Source organism: Cheilinus undulatus, linkage group 20 (genome assembly GCF_018320785.1).
Source record: "Cheilinus undulatus linkage group 20, ASM1832078v1, whole genome shotgun sequence".
Taxonomy (NCBI): Eukaryota; Metazoa; Chordata; class Actinopteri; order Labriformes; family Labridae; genus Cheilinus; species Cheilinus undulatus.
The window spans coordinates 35,760,526-35,776,822 of record NC_054884.1 but is presented as its reverse complement, the minus strand read 5'-3'; the positions used below and the strand labels follow the sequence as shown (position 1 = coordinate 35,776,822).

General features: G+C 39.6%; 2 protein-coding genes across 2 annotated transcripts; both read left to right on the top strand.

The window, feature by feature from the left end:
• The first annotated feature begins 419 nt into the window (after positions 1-419).
• On the top strand, positions 420-8,097 carry LOC121527927 (zinc finger protein 121-like). Its single transcript, XM_041814970.1, has 3 exons — positions 420-658; positions 4,880-5,224; positions 6,459-8,097. The coding sequence occupies exons 1-3, from the start codon at positions 487-489 to the stop codon at positions 7,631-7,633; spliced, it is 1,692 nt and encodes a 563-aa protein (XP_041670904.1). The 5' UTR covers positions 420-486; the 3' UTR covers positions 7,634-8,097.
• Positions 8,098-10,598: 2,501 nt separating this feature from the next.
• On the top strand, positions 10,599-15,247 carry LOC121527928 (zinc finger protein 239-like). The gene is made up of 3 exons (XM_041814971.1): positions 10,599-10,807; positions 11,599-11,943; positions 14,017-15,247. The coding sequence occupies exons 1-3, from the start codon at positions 10,636-10,638 to the stop codon at positions 15,036-15,038; spliced, it is 1,539 nt and encodes a 512-aa protein (XP_041670905.1). The 5' UTR covers positions 10,599-10,635; the 3' UTR covers positions 15,039-15,247.
• The last annotated feature ends 1,050 nt before the right edge of the window (positions 15,248-16,297 follow it).

Here is a 16,297-nt window from a genome sequence, read left to right as displayed (position 1 = left end):
CTGCCATTGGGTAGCTTTCTGAGCACTTTTTGATTGATTTTAAAATCAGAAATTTTACTTTTACACTAGTTTATTGTGGATGAAGTTTTGTACTCCACTACATTTTAGAAAGCATCAGTTTCTGAGTAAGACAAACTAAAAGTCAGCCCAAGGAGGTTGTGTTTTGGGGTGACAGTACATTTTGAAAAATAACTACATGATCTTTTCAGCCATTTTCAGTAAAATACCTGCTCAAATATCAATCATATGTTATGATATTGCCAAACTGGTACATGAATGAAGAGCCGTTTGGGAGCCGAAAGAATTGGCTTTTTATTACTGAGCTGTGCCAAATGAACCGGATCACAGAAAGATCTGAAATTCCCATCACTACTGTGGAGGGCAGCAGTACGCCTTTGGCTGTGCCCAGTCTGCCGGAATTCAACAGAAGAAGAAGAAGAAGCAGGGAAAACACTGAAGAACTTTACAGCTGAATAAAGAACAAGAATGTTTTCTGCGGAGAGGTTTAAAGCTGTCATCAACCAGCGGCTAACTGCTGCAGCTGAGGAAATATGGGACGTTTTTTCAACAGTTGTCGTCGAGTACGAGGCAGAGATCAACCGTCAGCGCAGAATGCTGGATATCGTTTGGAAACCTCACATCCACTTACACAGAATAGGTGAGGAAACATGAGTTTGGCCTTCTGTTTATGCTCAGATATGCTGTTCTGAAGACAAACTATTGGGCTTATGTGTTAAATAAATAAACAATAACCGATATTTCTAGATTGAGTCGTAATGGGCTATGGTTATCTTATATATTCTGTTAAAAGGGAATGAAACCAACCTCCTGTTTTTCAAAACTGTAGTCAAGCAACCGCCACAACTTTTTGTGGTGCACGTGTATTAAGACATTACGGTTAAATGATGTGAAGTAACTGAAATTAAAAATAGACAGTGCAATAGATATCAATACGTAGATGCTCCCTGGACTGCTGGCTTTCATTGGGGTGGTTGTACCACGCGACCGCCACATGCAAAAGGGGGGAAATATACAAAAAAATAAATAAATAAAAACCCAGGTTCTCATACCAAAATCTGTACCTAATATAAGATTGCAGTCCTTCTGGATAGAATCAACAGCAACATGTGAACTCGCATGTAAACTTTTGCTTACTTTCATGATCAGTCTTTAAAATAACAAAGAATGTGTCATTTGTAGGGCTGGGTATTGCTACTGATTTCCTAAATCGTTTCGGTTCCAATTCTATTCGATTCTCGATTCGATATCAATTCATGTAAGGATATTTTAGTAAAAAATCCTATGTTGTTTCTACATTTAAGAGATTCTCAGAGAACTTAAGTTGGAAATAGTACAAAAGATCTTCCAACTAGGCGCATTTTAAAAAATTTCAGGATTAGCGTTAAACCTTGACCCTAAACTAGTAGTAGTTACAACACTATGTTACCTCCGTGTGGCCCATCCCGGATATGGTCTTTTTGTTAAGTTTGCCTCTGTCTTTTTAGTGTTTAAATCCAAAACACAGTCAAGTTTGGAGGTTCCTTCAGTGGATCAGATCTGCCAGGCTCCACCATGTTTGTTTTTACAGAGATAAGTCACTTACTGCAAGTCCAAGTTGTAACTCTTGTTGTTAAATGACTAAAAATAAGTAAATTTGATCAATTATTTTTAACTAAGTGTGATTAAGTCCATGATGTATTTTACACTGAAGATTATAATGTGGTAGTAGTAGTAATAGTCACATTTTCAGATATAGTGCATACAGTGTGGTGCTTTAATGTTTATCTGTGAGGTGCGTACTATAGACAGACACCTTTGTTCTTTAATTAGGAGACAGAACCCACAGCGCTGATATAAAGAAATATCCATGTTATCAATCATATTATGTACATTGTATGTTGTTATTAATGTTATAATATGCTAACTTTATAAAAAATCTACATGAGATACGAGTTTATTACTCATATCTTTCTAAATGACTGAGGACTCCGTCATTTCTCTGCTGTAATGGTGGGGCTTTGCGTAATTTGTGCAGAGGTAAAAAACAGAGGAATAGGAGGTCGTAAAATAAAGCACACTGTACGGAGCGACATATACACCACATTCCACATTATTATGCAAATGACATTTTTCTCTTATTTTCCTAAATATTAATGCACATGACAGTCAGAATATGTTTCAAGTCATCAGCCATTAGAGCATAATTCAAATGTTTTTGAACAAACTTCAAAATGATAAGAGTTATTTTTTTTAATATAAACCTCAAAATGCACTGTTCCACATTATTAAGCACAACAGAGTTTTAAATCATTTTATTGGTTGTAAAGAACTGAAAATGGTCATTTTTGAATTTGTAGCATCAGGGGGTCATATTTACTGAAATCAAAAACTATTTCAATCAAAAACATCTTAACAGGCTAAGTTCCATGTTAACACAGGAGCCCTTCTTTGATATTACCTTCACAATTCTTGCATCCATTGAACTTGTGAGTTTTTGGAAAGTTTCTGCTTGAATTTCTTTGCAGGATGTCAGAATATCCTCCCAGAGCTGTTGTTTTGATGTGAACTGCCTCCCACCCTCATAGATCTTTAGCTTGAGGATGCTCCAAAGGTTCTCAATAGGGTTGAGGTCAGGGGAGGATGGGGGCCACACCATGAGTTTCTCTCCTTTTATGCCCATAGCAGCCAATGACACAGAGGTATTCTTTGCAGCATGAGATGGTGCATTGTCATGCATGAAGAAAATTTTGCTACGGAAGGCCAGGCCTGGGACGATAATCAATAAATCAATTAATCACACGATAAATGAAAATTAACTCAATAATTTTGCCTGCCTCGATGTATTGCCATGTGCATGCATGTTTGTTTTCCTCATCTCTCGCCTCCAAACAGGCTGGATGACAAGAGGGTTCACTCTGTGCATCGGGGTCAGCACCTGGGCCCGTTTGTTCCATAGCGGAATGAACGGAGTGAACCCTCTTGTCAGTCATCCAGTCTCTTTGTCTCTGTGGGGGGAGGCGGGGCCGCTAGCATACACACACAGAGTGCAGCAAGTGAGCCTCGTGAGGAGCAACGCAAGGTAACGTTTTAGAAATTAGGAGGAGAAAAGATGATGGCAAAGCCAAATGCCACAGCCCAGTGTGGGAATATTTTGGCTTCAAACCGAATAAGCAACGTGAGCCCATCAACATGGATATGTTGATGGGCTCGCATGCCGAATTTGTTCGAAAGTGGTGGCAACAAAAAAAGGCAACACAACAAACTTGCATGCCCACCTAAACATAACCACCCGACCCAGTTTTCCCAGCTGCACCTTGATTTTTGTGGGGCTCCAGAAGCACCAGCAGTTTCAAATACTTGTTTTTCTTGCTTTGTAACGGCATTTTAGCATCTGCTCTTAATCCGATGAATTTGTCCTGTCAGAAACCTTCCTCATTATGCCTTTATCTGAAGGAACCCGTCTGTGCTCTGAATCAGCCACAGATTTCTTCCCAGTACGATGATCACGCTTAATTTTTCATGAAATATCTCATGTTTTCATTCCTTGTCCAAGGCATTACACTATTTGAAACTTTTTGACAGCAGAGATCCTTTTTCTTTCCCATATTGCTTGAAATCTGTGGCCTGCTTAATAATGTGATGGGTGAAGACCATCGTCATCATAGTGACATGCAATGACCAGCAAAAAACACGAGACAAGATGCAAAAATATATAGATACCGGGAAGTTACCCCTGTCAGTTAAAAAGAAGTGACAATCTATAATCACAATAACTTTATAGAAATATTCATACTACAGTTTGTAACTAAATGTAAATACCTATCCCACAGCAAATGGAAAACACACAATACACATTTAAACCATTGCCTGGGAGAATGACATCCACACAAAATAATATTCAAACAATAGACAATAGATTGTGAATTTGATAATGCAGGCCTATATTTTCCTTTAAATGTGACTTGCAGTGTACATGTGCAGGTGTATAAATTCTTTGTATCTCTTATCTTTGAACTGGCATAATAATGTCACATGATATATGTCACATGACTTGTGATGAAGGGCTAGGGCCCGAAACGTCACATGTGGTGATAATCTTCATTAAATGGCCTTTGGAGCAGCTTCTGGTGTGCAGACTTATTTTTCTGTTTTGCCTGATATACTTTTTGGTTCAGCACCCAGTACTCAACCCTATGGGATGTGCATGCCTTTGAACTTTTTTTGAACCTGTGTGGAACAGTGCATTTTGAGGTTTTGATTAAAAAAAAAAATAGTTATCATTATGAAGTTTGTTCAAAACCATTTGAATTATGCTCTAATGGCTGATGACTTGAAAAATATTCTGTCATTTGTATTAATATTTAGGAAAATAAGAGAAAAATGTCATTTGTATAATAATGTGGAATGCGGAGTACAGGGGTTCAAAAAAACAGTCAGGTTTTGCTGCTCTTGAACGTAGCATCCCAGGACAATCACTACTGTGTGTGTGAGCGTACCAGGTCTGTAGCAGCAGCAGCTTGAGCGCTCTCCACCTGCTCGCGCTGCACCAGCGGAGGTTTCCATTTGAGGAAGAGATATTCAACTCGTATTGATAACGCGCCCAGATATCCAAAATTAGATGATTGGGTGTGAGATTTAAACCTTGAATCAGAGTATAAACGCTTTTAAAGGTGAGTGCAGGTCAACTTTCAGGCTGCATGAGTGACGTAAGGCTGAGACTGGCAGTGCGACGAACCGACAGGAGAGGGAAACCAGGCCAAGTCATTTGTATCATGTGGTATTTAAAAGGAAGGAAAACATTTTGGCTGAACGAACAGTTGTATACTGCCACTGATGACATGTTTCCTCTCCCTGACTTTGTTTTGTTTTGTATCCCCAGACGTCCCACAGCAACATGTGTGTAAGGAGGAGAAGGTTGTGGCTGAGCAGCAGCTCTGTCACCAGGAGAGGATGTCCAGTCTGGACCAGGAGGAGCCAGAGCCTTCACAGATTAAAGAGGAGCAGGAGGGAGAGCCGCTCAAACAGGAGGAGACTGACACGTTGATGCTGACTCCTACTCAAGAGGAAAATGAGCACAGAGAATCAGATGGACAGCATGAACTCCAGCTCCTTTCTCACAACTCTCATGTTGCTGAGAATCAAGATCCCAAAGAGAACAAGCAGAAAGACCCAGAGATAACTGGAAAATCAAAACCAAGACAAGAGAGAGACAGAAAACACACAGGTGAGAGGCTGCATTCATGTGAAGTGTGTGGAAAAGACTTTAAATATAACCGTAGATTGAAACAACACATGATAACTCATGGAATAGTTGATATGAAAACACTTAAACACAAGCTTTTAAACTTTTGTATATGCTGATTTTCTTCTTCTATCTTTATTGTAGTAATTATTTTGGTAACATTGTTATCACTACTGTGGCAATTACAGTCATATCTCTAATAATGCTACAGGGTTGATTTGGCAGCTATTTTGAATTTAGTCTCAATCTTTACATGAAAAGGTCTTTTAGTTTTAGTCACATTTTAGTCATTTTAATTCTCTTTAGTTTTAGTCTAGTTTTAGTCAATGAAACCCAAAAATGTCTTAGTCATTAAAAAGTCTTTCCATTTTAGTACCATATTCTCCAGACTATTAGTCGCACTTTTTTTCATAGTTTTGCTGGTCCTGCGACTTATAGTCAGGTGCGACTAATATATCAAAAAATATATGATTTAACATGTTTTTAAATGTTATTTCATACTGACTGACATGAGCCAAGGAGTAAACATTACCGTATATAGCCACTAAAGGGCGCTCTAGGCTTGTGACAACTATATGCTGCTCCTGTCCCACTGAAAAAATTAACTGAAACATTAACTTAAAGAAAACAGAGAGAAAGTTTGAAGTGAGTGAGAAACTTGTGAGGGACTGGTGAAAAGCAGAGGTTACTTTTACTGCTATGAAGAAAACAAAGAAAGCTAATCGCGGGCTGAAAGCAAGATGGCCAGAGCTGGAGGAACGAGTCCACAGATGGGTGCTTGAGCAACGTGCTGCTGGGAGAGGCTTGTCAACAGTGCAGTTACGTCTCCACGCCCTGGTAGGGGCCAAGGAGAGGAATATAAATGACTTTGCAGGTGGGCCTTCTTGGTGTTGACTCTTCATGCAACGCAACCGCCTCTCTATCAGAGCACGGACAACGGTGTGTCAGAAACACACTAAATAAGTGCGACTTATATTCCAGTGCAATTTATATATGTTTTTTTCCTGAGGAAAACACTGATGTAGCTTAAATGCCCTCACCTCATTTCTGCTTGAGTTTTTACTGATCATAATGTGTTGAGCATAAAATCTGCAAAAAATTAACTAAAATTTTAGGACCCTTAGGCTCTAACAATCAGTTGTACAAGAATACTGAAAGGGTGTTTTTTCCTCTACCTTCACTTTGTTTTGCTGTTGTTTTGTTTTTGTATCTCCAGACGTCCCACAGCAACATGTGTGTAAGGAGGAGGAGGTTGTGGCCAAGCAGCAGCTCTGTCACCAGGAGAGGAAGTCCAGTCTGGACCAGGAGGAGCCAGAGCCTCCACAGATTAAAGAGGAGCAGGAGGGGGTGGAGGAGACTGACATGTTGATGCTGACTCCTACTCAGGAGGAAAGTGAGCACAGTGAAGCAGATGGACAACATGAACTCCAGCTCCTTTCTCACAACTCTCATGTTGCTGAGAATCAAGATCCCAAAGAGAACCAGCAGAAAGACTCAGAGATAACTGGAAAATCAAAACCAAGACAAGAGAAGGACATAAAACACACAGGTGAGAGGCTGCATTCATGTGAAGTATGTGGAAAAGGCTTTGAATATAACTGTATATTGAAACAACACATGATAACACACACAGGTGAGAAGCCTTTCTCCTGTGGACAAAGTTTCAGTGTGAAATCAGTAATGAATCTGCACATTCAGAGTCACACAGGTGTAAAGCCATACACCTGTGGCACCTTTGGAAAAAAATTCTCTGATAAATCACGTGTGAATCATCACATTCTTACTCACACAGGTACAAAGCCGTACACCTGTGGTACCTGTGGAAGATCATTCACAGGGACATTTGATTTGAACCAGCACCTTAAAATCCATACAGGTGAAAAAACACATACCTGCACAATTTGCAACAGATCTTTTGGACTTAAATATTTGAAAGTCCACATGAGAAGACACACAGGTGAGAAGCCGTACTCCTGCACCATCTGTGGAAAAAGATTCAGTGAGAAGTCAGCTTTGAATCATCACACTCCTACTCACTCAGGTACAAAGCCATATACCTGTGATACCTGTGGGACATCATTCACACTGAAACGTAATTTGAAAAAACACATAACTATCCATACAGGTGAAAAACCACATACCTGCACAATGTGCAACAAATCTTTTAGACTTAAACTTAATTTGACAGACCACATGAGAAGACACACAGGTGAGAAGCCTTTCCCATGCAGCACCTGTGGAAAAAGATTCAGTCGGAAGTCAAATTTGAATACACACATTCGTACTCACACAGGTACAAAGCCATACACATGTGATGCCTGTGGGACATCATTCACACAGAGAGTGCATTTGGACAGGCACATAAAGGTCCATGCAGACAACAATGTGTAAACATTCCTAAACATGTGGCAGGTCTCTCAAAGTTGGTTCTTACTTGATGGTTAATGAAAGAAGAGGATAACACAATAGTGTTTGCAAAATTTGCCCCGCAAAGATTCCAAAGAGTAGAAAACAGTCCTCAAGTTTTAACACCACGGATCTTACAAGTTACCTAAAAGTCTTCATCCTAACAACGTCAAAAGGCATTAGGAACAAGACAAAGGCTAATACCAGGCAGAGTGCTGATTGAGCAGGCCCTGGAAACTGCAGAAAGTTCGTCAGAGCCAAAAGACAGCGCTAATAATGACAAAATCAGTCTGACAGTCTCCTGATCCACCACTACTTTCATAGACATGTCCCTGCCTGCTCTGTTTGATGTGGTTTCATTTAGTCTGATCGACGTTAGGAACAGAAGTTTACCCACAGACCACGGTGGACTTTACATTCTTAACCCATCTCTGATATGACTTATGTCTGTGCATGTTTTTAATCTTTAATTCTGACTTATGCAGCAAAAACAAAAAAGAGACCCCCAGACATCTCCATTTGTTAAGCATGACAGCCTGTTATCATTTGGTTTTATGTATGATTTGACATAAGTCAGCTGAATTCTTGTTTAGTTTATTGAAATGTCAGATTTGACCTCTTGTCAAGATACTTAAATTCATTTCAAGGTAAAAGGGGAAAACGTCTTTCAGTTGTTTGTGTATGTTGTACTTGGTACACAAAAGTTTAACTAAAAAAATAACAGCTGTAAAGCCAGGATTGTTTTTTGATGTAAACACGAGTGATGTCAGTTATAACTAGTTATAAACATATTTTCTCACCACATATTAACCCCTTCTTACCCCCAGATATGCATAAACACATCCAATAAAGTTATTTGGTCAAATCAACTATTGAAAAAAAATTATCGGTTATTGGCCATCAGGAGTAGTAAATTGTCAGTTATAAGTATCGGTTCAAAAAATATTTATCGTGCAAAACCAGTGATAACCATGTTTTACATTAAACCTGTATAATAACCACTATTATAAAATCAAATATCTCTTTTTTGTGCCATATTTTATAGCCGTCTTAAAAATGTAAATCCCTTTTCTTAAAAAACAGAATTAAAATGGGTTAGACCCCTCTGAGGCCGGCCACACACTACAGGATTTTAAGCCTGATAATAGGTACAATTTGCCTCCGCTGACGATCGTAGGGGCGTATCCCGACTGGCACCTCTTCACAAACAATTATTTGTCTGAATAGTCCTCATGTGTGTTGAGTCAACACAAATATTTTACTGCTCCAAATCGCATCATAACCTCCCAGACCCTGAATCATAAATTTCAAACATGTTTGATATATATATTTCCTTTGATTGTTGATTGCTTTTGTTTGTTTTTAATCTTCTGTAAAGCACACTGAGTTTACATCTGTGTGATGTGTTATACAAATAAAGTTGAATTGAACTGAATTTTGTTACCAGATTACTGCCATTAAAAACATTCCTGTTCCATACTGAGAAAAGGAACATGTGAAGCCCAGTTCAGACTTAGTTAAAGATATGTTTTATTTACATGTTGTAAATTGTATACCACTTCATATTTGTCATGCTGTTGTTTAATATCATGTATTCCATTCTGTATTGTTGTGGTTTTTATCACATTAAAATAGTCAAACAATAAACAGACATGAATGCATTATTATACAGTTTTTAACTTTTAACTTTTCCCACTGAGGGCCACACACAGAAATCTATGAGAATGGTGGGGCCAACTTTGATATTCCTCACCTTGAGGATATTTAAAGAAAGACCTATCCAGTGTAAGTTTATACATGCTTAGCGATTGAATACATCTCAATGGCTTGTGAATCGCTGACGAGGCAAATAGTCATTTTCAGGATTTAGGGGAGCCAATCAGATTTCAGGAGGCCCTGGCTACCACTGACTTCACCCCTCAAAAGGCTATTGGTGCTGTCATTTGCTGCAGTGATCTATCAAGACCGTTAACCAAGATATCTTCTTGTCAAAATGTTTGTCTACAGAATCAACATGGTAGCACACTCTAGTGCTGAAAAGTATAATACAGTTTAGCACAAGCTTCATCATCTCATGTGGGCCGTATTTCATTTTATTTCTAGAATTTGCTGCAGGGCAATCAGAAATGAATAACGGGCCACATTTGGCCCCAGGGCCATAGTTTGGACACCCCTGCTTTAGCCTTATATCTAAACACCCAGTTCTTCACTTTGGCCATGTGAGGGCAGGATGCACTCGTCTGTTTTTTGTGGATGCTTAATTCTGAAAATATTTCAAGCTATTTCTATCATTATAACAAAGATTGTGAGGTTAACATATTAAAAAATAACTCACATATTCTTATCATTTAAGTTTTTCTGTGTGTTTTCAGTTGTGTTGCTGATGTTTACTCACTGAACTTTTAACAACACTGTCACACACACATGTATACATACTGTTTATACAGGGGTGCAAAATAATTAATTACATTAACTCAAGCTCCTGTCATTGAGTAGCCTTTTGTGCACTTTTTGAATGATTTTAAAATCAGATTTTTTTCTTTTATACTAATATATTCTGGATAAAGTTTTGTATTACACTATATTTTAGAAAGTGTCATTTTCTGAGAAAAAAAACTAAAAGTCAGACCAAGGAGGTTGTGTTTTGGGGTGATAGTACGTTTTGAAAAATAACTACATGATCTTTTCAGCCATTTTCAAAATGGAGCATAGTTGGAGTAAAATACCTGCCCAAATATCAGTCTGTTATGATTTTGCTAAAACTGGCAGGTCAAATGAAGTCAAACTGAGATGAAGAGACGTTTGGGAGCTGCAAGAGTCGGCTCTTTTTTACTGACCAAATGAACCGGATCACTGAAAGGTGTGTAATTCCCATCACTTTGTAGAGGGCAGCAGTACGCCGTTGTTGCGTCTAGTCTACCGGAAGTTCAAAAGAAGAAGAAGCGGGGCAAGCACTGAAGAACTTTACAGCTGAATAAAGAAAAAGAATGTTTTCAGTAGAGAGGTTTAAAGGTTTCGTCCACGAGCGGCTAACTGCTGCAGCTGAGGAAATATGGGACGTTTTTTCAACAGCTGTCGTCGAGTACGAGGCAGAGATCAACCGTCAGCGCAGAATGCTGGACATCGTTTGGAAACCTCACATCCACTTACACAGAATAGGTGAGGAAATACGAATTTGGCTTTCTGTTTATGCTCAGAGATGCTGTTATGAAGACAAACTATTGGGCTCATGTGTTAAACAACTGGTATTTTTTAGATTGAGTCGTAATGGGCTATGGTTATCTTATATATTCTGATGAAAGGGAATGAAACCAACCGCCAGTTTTTCAAAACTGTAGTCAAGCCAACCTCCACAACTTTTTTGGCGCTCGTGTAGAAAGACATTACGTTAAATGACGTGAAATAACTGAAATCAAAATAGACAATGCAATAGATATCAATACGTAAATGTTCCCTGGACTGCTGGCTTTCAGTGGGGGGTGGCACCACGCGACCGCCATATGCAAGAGGGAGAGTCTAATCTGGGATGAATGTAAGTCAATGATGGCAGGAGGTCTATTTTAGCTCACAGAAGAATGAATCGATTTTCAAGCTGTTTGATGATCAAGGATAACTGATCCAATTAAAAAAAGTTCTATCCTAACCCTGTTAGGTTACTTGTATAACAATTAATAGTCCTTCACCAACTGTACCTTTAATCTTTTATTGCTAGGGTTAACAGCATGGTGGTACAGCAGCACGAAACCAGAAGGCATTCTTCTCCTCATCCCAACGTACCTTGCATAGCTCAACTATAGAAGCCACAGCTGGCCAAAATAAATAAATAAAACCCCAGATTCCCATACCAAAATCTTTTCCTAATATAAGATTGCAGTGCTTCTGGATAAAACACTTGTATACTGGCACTAATGACATGTTTCATCCCCCTGACTTTATCTTTGTATCTCCAGACGTCCCACAGCAACATGTGTGTAAGGAGGAGGAGGAGGTTGGGGCTGAGCAGCAGCTCTGTCACCAGGAGAGGAAGTCCAGTCTGGACCAGGAGGAGCCAGAGCCTCCACAGATAAAAGAGGAGCAGGAGGGAGAGCAGCTCAAACGGGAGGAGACTGACACGATGCTGGCTCCTACTCAGGAGGAAGGAGAGCACAGAGAAGCAGATGGACAACATGAACTCCAGCTCCTTTCTTGCAACTCTTATGTTGCTGAGAATCAAGATCCCAAAGAGAACAAGCAGAAAGACTCAGAGATAACTGGAAACTCAAAACCAAGACAAGAGAAAGACAGGAAACACACAGGTGAGAGGCTGCATTCATGTGAAGTATGTGGAATAGGCTTTGAATATAACTGAATATTGAAACAACACATGAGAACACATGGAATACAGTATTAAAGACAGCTGTTGGTATGAAAACACTACAACACAAGCTTTGAAACTTTTGTATATGTTGATTTTCTTCTTCTATCTTTATCGTAGTATTTATTTTGGTAACATTGTCATCACTACTGTGGCAATTAGGGGTGTTCGAAAATATCGATACACTGATATATCACGATATTTTGCAGCGCAATACTGTATGTTTCAAAATGCATTATCTATATTTTCTTAATGAATTATTTACTTTGTTGCGGTAGTTTGTGGTGTAATTTCACCCCCTGACCGCTAGTTGGTGGCAGGCAGTTGACTCTTCCCTCTTCTTTGCTTCGACAACAAGATCACTAAAGACTTCCAGTCTGAGCGAGCTGGTTGCTCTTGTCTACCCAGCACTGCAGCTTCTGCTGCATTCATAGACTTATTTTGGCTTTCAAAACATTTAAGACGGTACAGACTTCATTCATGGACGAAAATATTGGAACCCCTGGGATTTTTCCAGAAAATAAACCATTTCCCCCATAAATTGTTGCAGTTAAAAATGTTTTTGGTAAACATGTTTACTTCATTTCTGAGGACTTAAGAAGCAAAATTGTGGAAAAATATGAACAATCTCAAGATTACAAGACCATCTCCAGAGATCTTGATATTCCTTTGTCCACTGTGTGTAATATAATCAAGAAATTTTATAACCCATGGAGCTGTGGCTAATCTCCCTGGACGTGGACAGAAGAGAAAAACTGACAAAAGAATGCAACACAGGATAGTTGGAATGGTGGATGAACATCCTCCGTCAACTTCCACACAAATTCAGGCTGTCCTGCAGACTCAGGGTGCAAAAGTGTCAGCTCAGACCATACGTGGTCATCTGAATGAGATAAAGCGCCATGGCAGGAGACTGAGGAGAACCCCACTGCTGACAAAGAGATAAAAAAGCCAGACTGGAGTTTGCAAAAATGTACCTGAGTAAGCCTCAATCCTTCTCGGAGAACATTTTGTGGACAGATGAGACTAAGGTAGAGCTTTTTGGAAAAGCACGTCATTCCACTGTTTACATAAAACGGAATGAGGCCTACAAAGAAAAGAACACAGTACCTACAGCCAAACATGGTGGAGGTTCAAAGATGTTTTGGGGTTGTTTTGCTGTCTCTGGCACTGGGTGCCTTGACTGTCTGCAAGGAATCTTGAAATCTGGAGACTATCAAAAGATTTTGGGCTGCAATTTAGGGCCTAGTGTCAGATTCGTCAGAGGTCATGGGTGTTCCAGCAGGACAATGACCTGAAACAACTTCAAAAGCACCAAGAAATGGTTGGAGACAAAGCGCTGGAGAGTTCTGAAGTGGCCCACAATGAGTCTGCATCTAAATCCCATTGAACACATATGGAGAGATCTCAAAATTGCTGTTGCAAGAAGGCACCCTTCAAATCTGAGAGACCTGGAATAGTTTGCAAAAGAAGAGTGGTCCAAAAATCCAGTTGAGAGGTGTAAGAAGCTTGTTGATCGTTGAGGAAGCGATTGGGTTCAGTTATTTTTTCTAAGAGTGTGCAACCAAATGTTAAGTGTAGGGTGCCAATAATTTTGTCCAGCCCATTTTTTTGAGTTTTATGTAAAATTATGTCAATTTTGTCTTTTTTCTTCGGATTTTTTGTGTTGTTCCAATGCACTTAAATGCAATAAACACATGCATAACAAAACATTTGTAATTGAAACAATTTCTGGGAGAAATGGTGTATGTTCTGGAAAAATTGCAGGGGTGCCAATACTTTCGTCCATGACTGTATACATGGCGAGAACACATTTGGTGGTCCTTCCTGATGTTTGTCATATGCGCTGGCTTCATCTAAAGTTCATGTAAAACACATCCTAACACTAATGAAAAATCCAAAACTGTTATATCCTTGATGGGTATAAAACATGTTGGCTGAACAAACAGTTGTTTACTGGTACTGATGACATGTTTCCTTCCCCCCTGACTTTGTTTTGTTTTTGTATCTCCAGACGTCCCACATCAGCAGCCCTGTCACCAGGAGAGGAAGTCCTGTCTGGACCAGGAGGAGCCAGAGCCTCCACAGATGAAAGAGGAGCAGGAGGGAGAGCAGATCAAAAAGGAGGAGACTGACATGTTGATGCTGACTCCTACTCAGGAGGAAGGAGAGCACAGAGAAGCAGATGGACAACATGAACACCAGCTCCTTTCTTGCAACTCTCATGTTGCTGAGAATCAAGATCCCAAAGAGAACAAGCAGAAAGACTCCGAGGTAACTGGAAAATCAGAACCAAGACAAGAGAGAGACAGGAAACACACAGATGAGAGGATGCATTCATGTGAATCTTTGGGAAAACGATTTAAATATAACTTTGTATTTAAACAACACATGAGAACACGCACAGGTGGGAAGCCTTTCTCCTGTAGCACCTGTGAAAAAAAATTCTCTCAGAAATCAAATTTTACTCGGCACATTCTTACTCACACAGGTACAAAGCTGTACACCTGTGATACCTGTGGGACATCATTTACACAGAAATATAATTTGGATATGCACGTCAAAATCCATACAGATGAAAAACCACATACCTGCACAATATGCACCAAATCTTTTAGACGTAAAGGTACTTTGACAGTCCACGTGAGAAGACACACAGGTGAGAAGCCTTTTTCCTGCAGCACCTGTGGGAAAAGATTCTGTCAGAAATCAGAGATGAATAAACACATTCTTATTCACACAGGTACAAAGCCATACACCTGTGGTACCTGTGGGACATCATTCACACAGAAATATCATTTGGATATGCATGTCAAAATCCATACTGGTGAAAAACCACATACCTGCACAATTTGCAACAAATCTTTCAGACAAAAAAGTACTTTGACAGTCCACATGAAAAGACACACAGGTGAGAAGCCTTGCCCACAATTTCCACATAGGACGACTGCGCCGCAGGTTCGCTCCGACCGAAGGCAAGCGACCTCGCCCACTGGCAGTGTGTCTAGAGCGCGGCTCAGCGGTGCGCAGCCCTGATCAGCAGGCAGACATCAAGGGAGAACTGCGAGTTCATGCAGGAATAGTATGTCAACAGCGGATAATTTTAACTTTGGGACTTAATTTATCATCCTCCCCGGTGTACGTCCATGATGTTATTGATTTCTCCATTGGGTGAGTACATTAGGAAGTTAAAGTTTGCTTGAAGGATTTGTGTTTTATGCAAAATTCTTTGGCTAAATATCCCCAAAAGTTAACTTTTCCTCGTCAATGGCACCATTGTAGCTCTGTGACCCTTTGCTCTCGCTGCATGATGAGAAATAATGTTGATATAGTGATGATTTACGATCGGGAGTCTGTGCATTTGGTTGTATTTTGAAAGATTATTCTACGCCTCTTCTGGAGCTTTCTGATCGACTGGTATTGACACAGTTTGGCAGCAGCCGGCACTGAAAATAGACCTGCAGCATATCTCGAATGAAGCGGAGCCAAGTGTCGGTACAGGCACACGCTGCTGCCGGTCTAGAGCGCCGACTGTGGAAATGCTCTGGTAGACTAGAGATGGAGCGATCTGCTCCACAGTACGATTCGCCGCTCATGCGCTGTATTTGGAAGTTGGAGGTTACTCCTGCAGATCCTGTGGAATAAGATTCAGTCAGATATCAGATTTGAATCTTCACATTCTTAATCACACAGATATTAAGCCGTATACCTGTGGTACCTGTGGTAGACCATTCACACTAGGGCTGCAGTAATCAATTATTTTCGTAGTCGAGTACTCTAGTGATTCTTTTGCCGATTAACTGCGTACTCTAATAAGAACTATTGCAATTTATTAATCAGTAACTTTTGCTTTTTTAAGAGAAGTAGTACCACACAAATGAGAAAAGAAGCTGGGCCCCTTAAATTAACTACTAATTTATTAAAAATTGGTATTAACAGATTCACTAATGAAAATATATTGTACAAAGTGCAATGAAGTTCTGATGAAAGTTACAAGGAAAGGAAGTTAAATAATTTCATTAGTTTATGCCATATTTGGGGTTTGAGGGATCCCCTCCCAGGACATGTTTGGTGCCAACACTTTATTTCTTCTATTGTAGTTTATTTTTGTTTTCCAGTTTTCTCATTAAAGGGACACTTAATCATTTTAACATCCTCTACTTTATGCATGAATGTAATATTTCACATTATAGCAACAAATAAAGCTCCATCATTCACAAAGTGGTCTGATGATGTCTTAAAGGTGAACCTTTAGATTACAGGAATATGGTCTATTTTTTTAGAGGGTGTTCACT

Bases quoted from the DNA above. Each gene is read 5' to 3' on its own strand.
- LOC121527927 (XM_041814970.1), top strand. From the start codon at position 487: ATGTTTTCTGCGGAGAGGTTTAAAGCTGTCATCAACCAGCGGCTAACT. The intron at 659-4,879 runs GTGAGGAAACAT...TTGTATCCCCAG, and splicing joins CATCCACTTACACAGAATAG to ACGTCCCACAGCAACATGTG. The intron at 5,225-6,458 runs GTGAGAGGCTGC...TTGTATCTCCAG, and splicing joins GAGAGACAGAAAACACACAG to ACGTCCCACAGCAACATGTG.
- LOC121527928 (XM_041814971.1), top strand. From the start codon at position 10,636: ATGTTTTCAGTAGAGAGGTTTAAAGGTTTCGTCCACGAGCGGCTAACT. The intron at 10,808-11,598 runs GTGAGGAAATAC...TTGTATCTCCAG, and splicing joins CATCCACTTACACAGAATAG to ACGTCCCACAGCAACATGTG. The intron at 11,944-14,016 runs GTGAGAGGCTGC...TTGTATCTCCAG, and splicing joins GAAAGACAGGAAACACACAG to ACGTCCCACATCAGCAGCCC.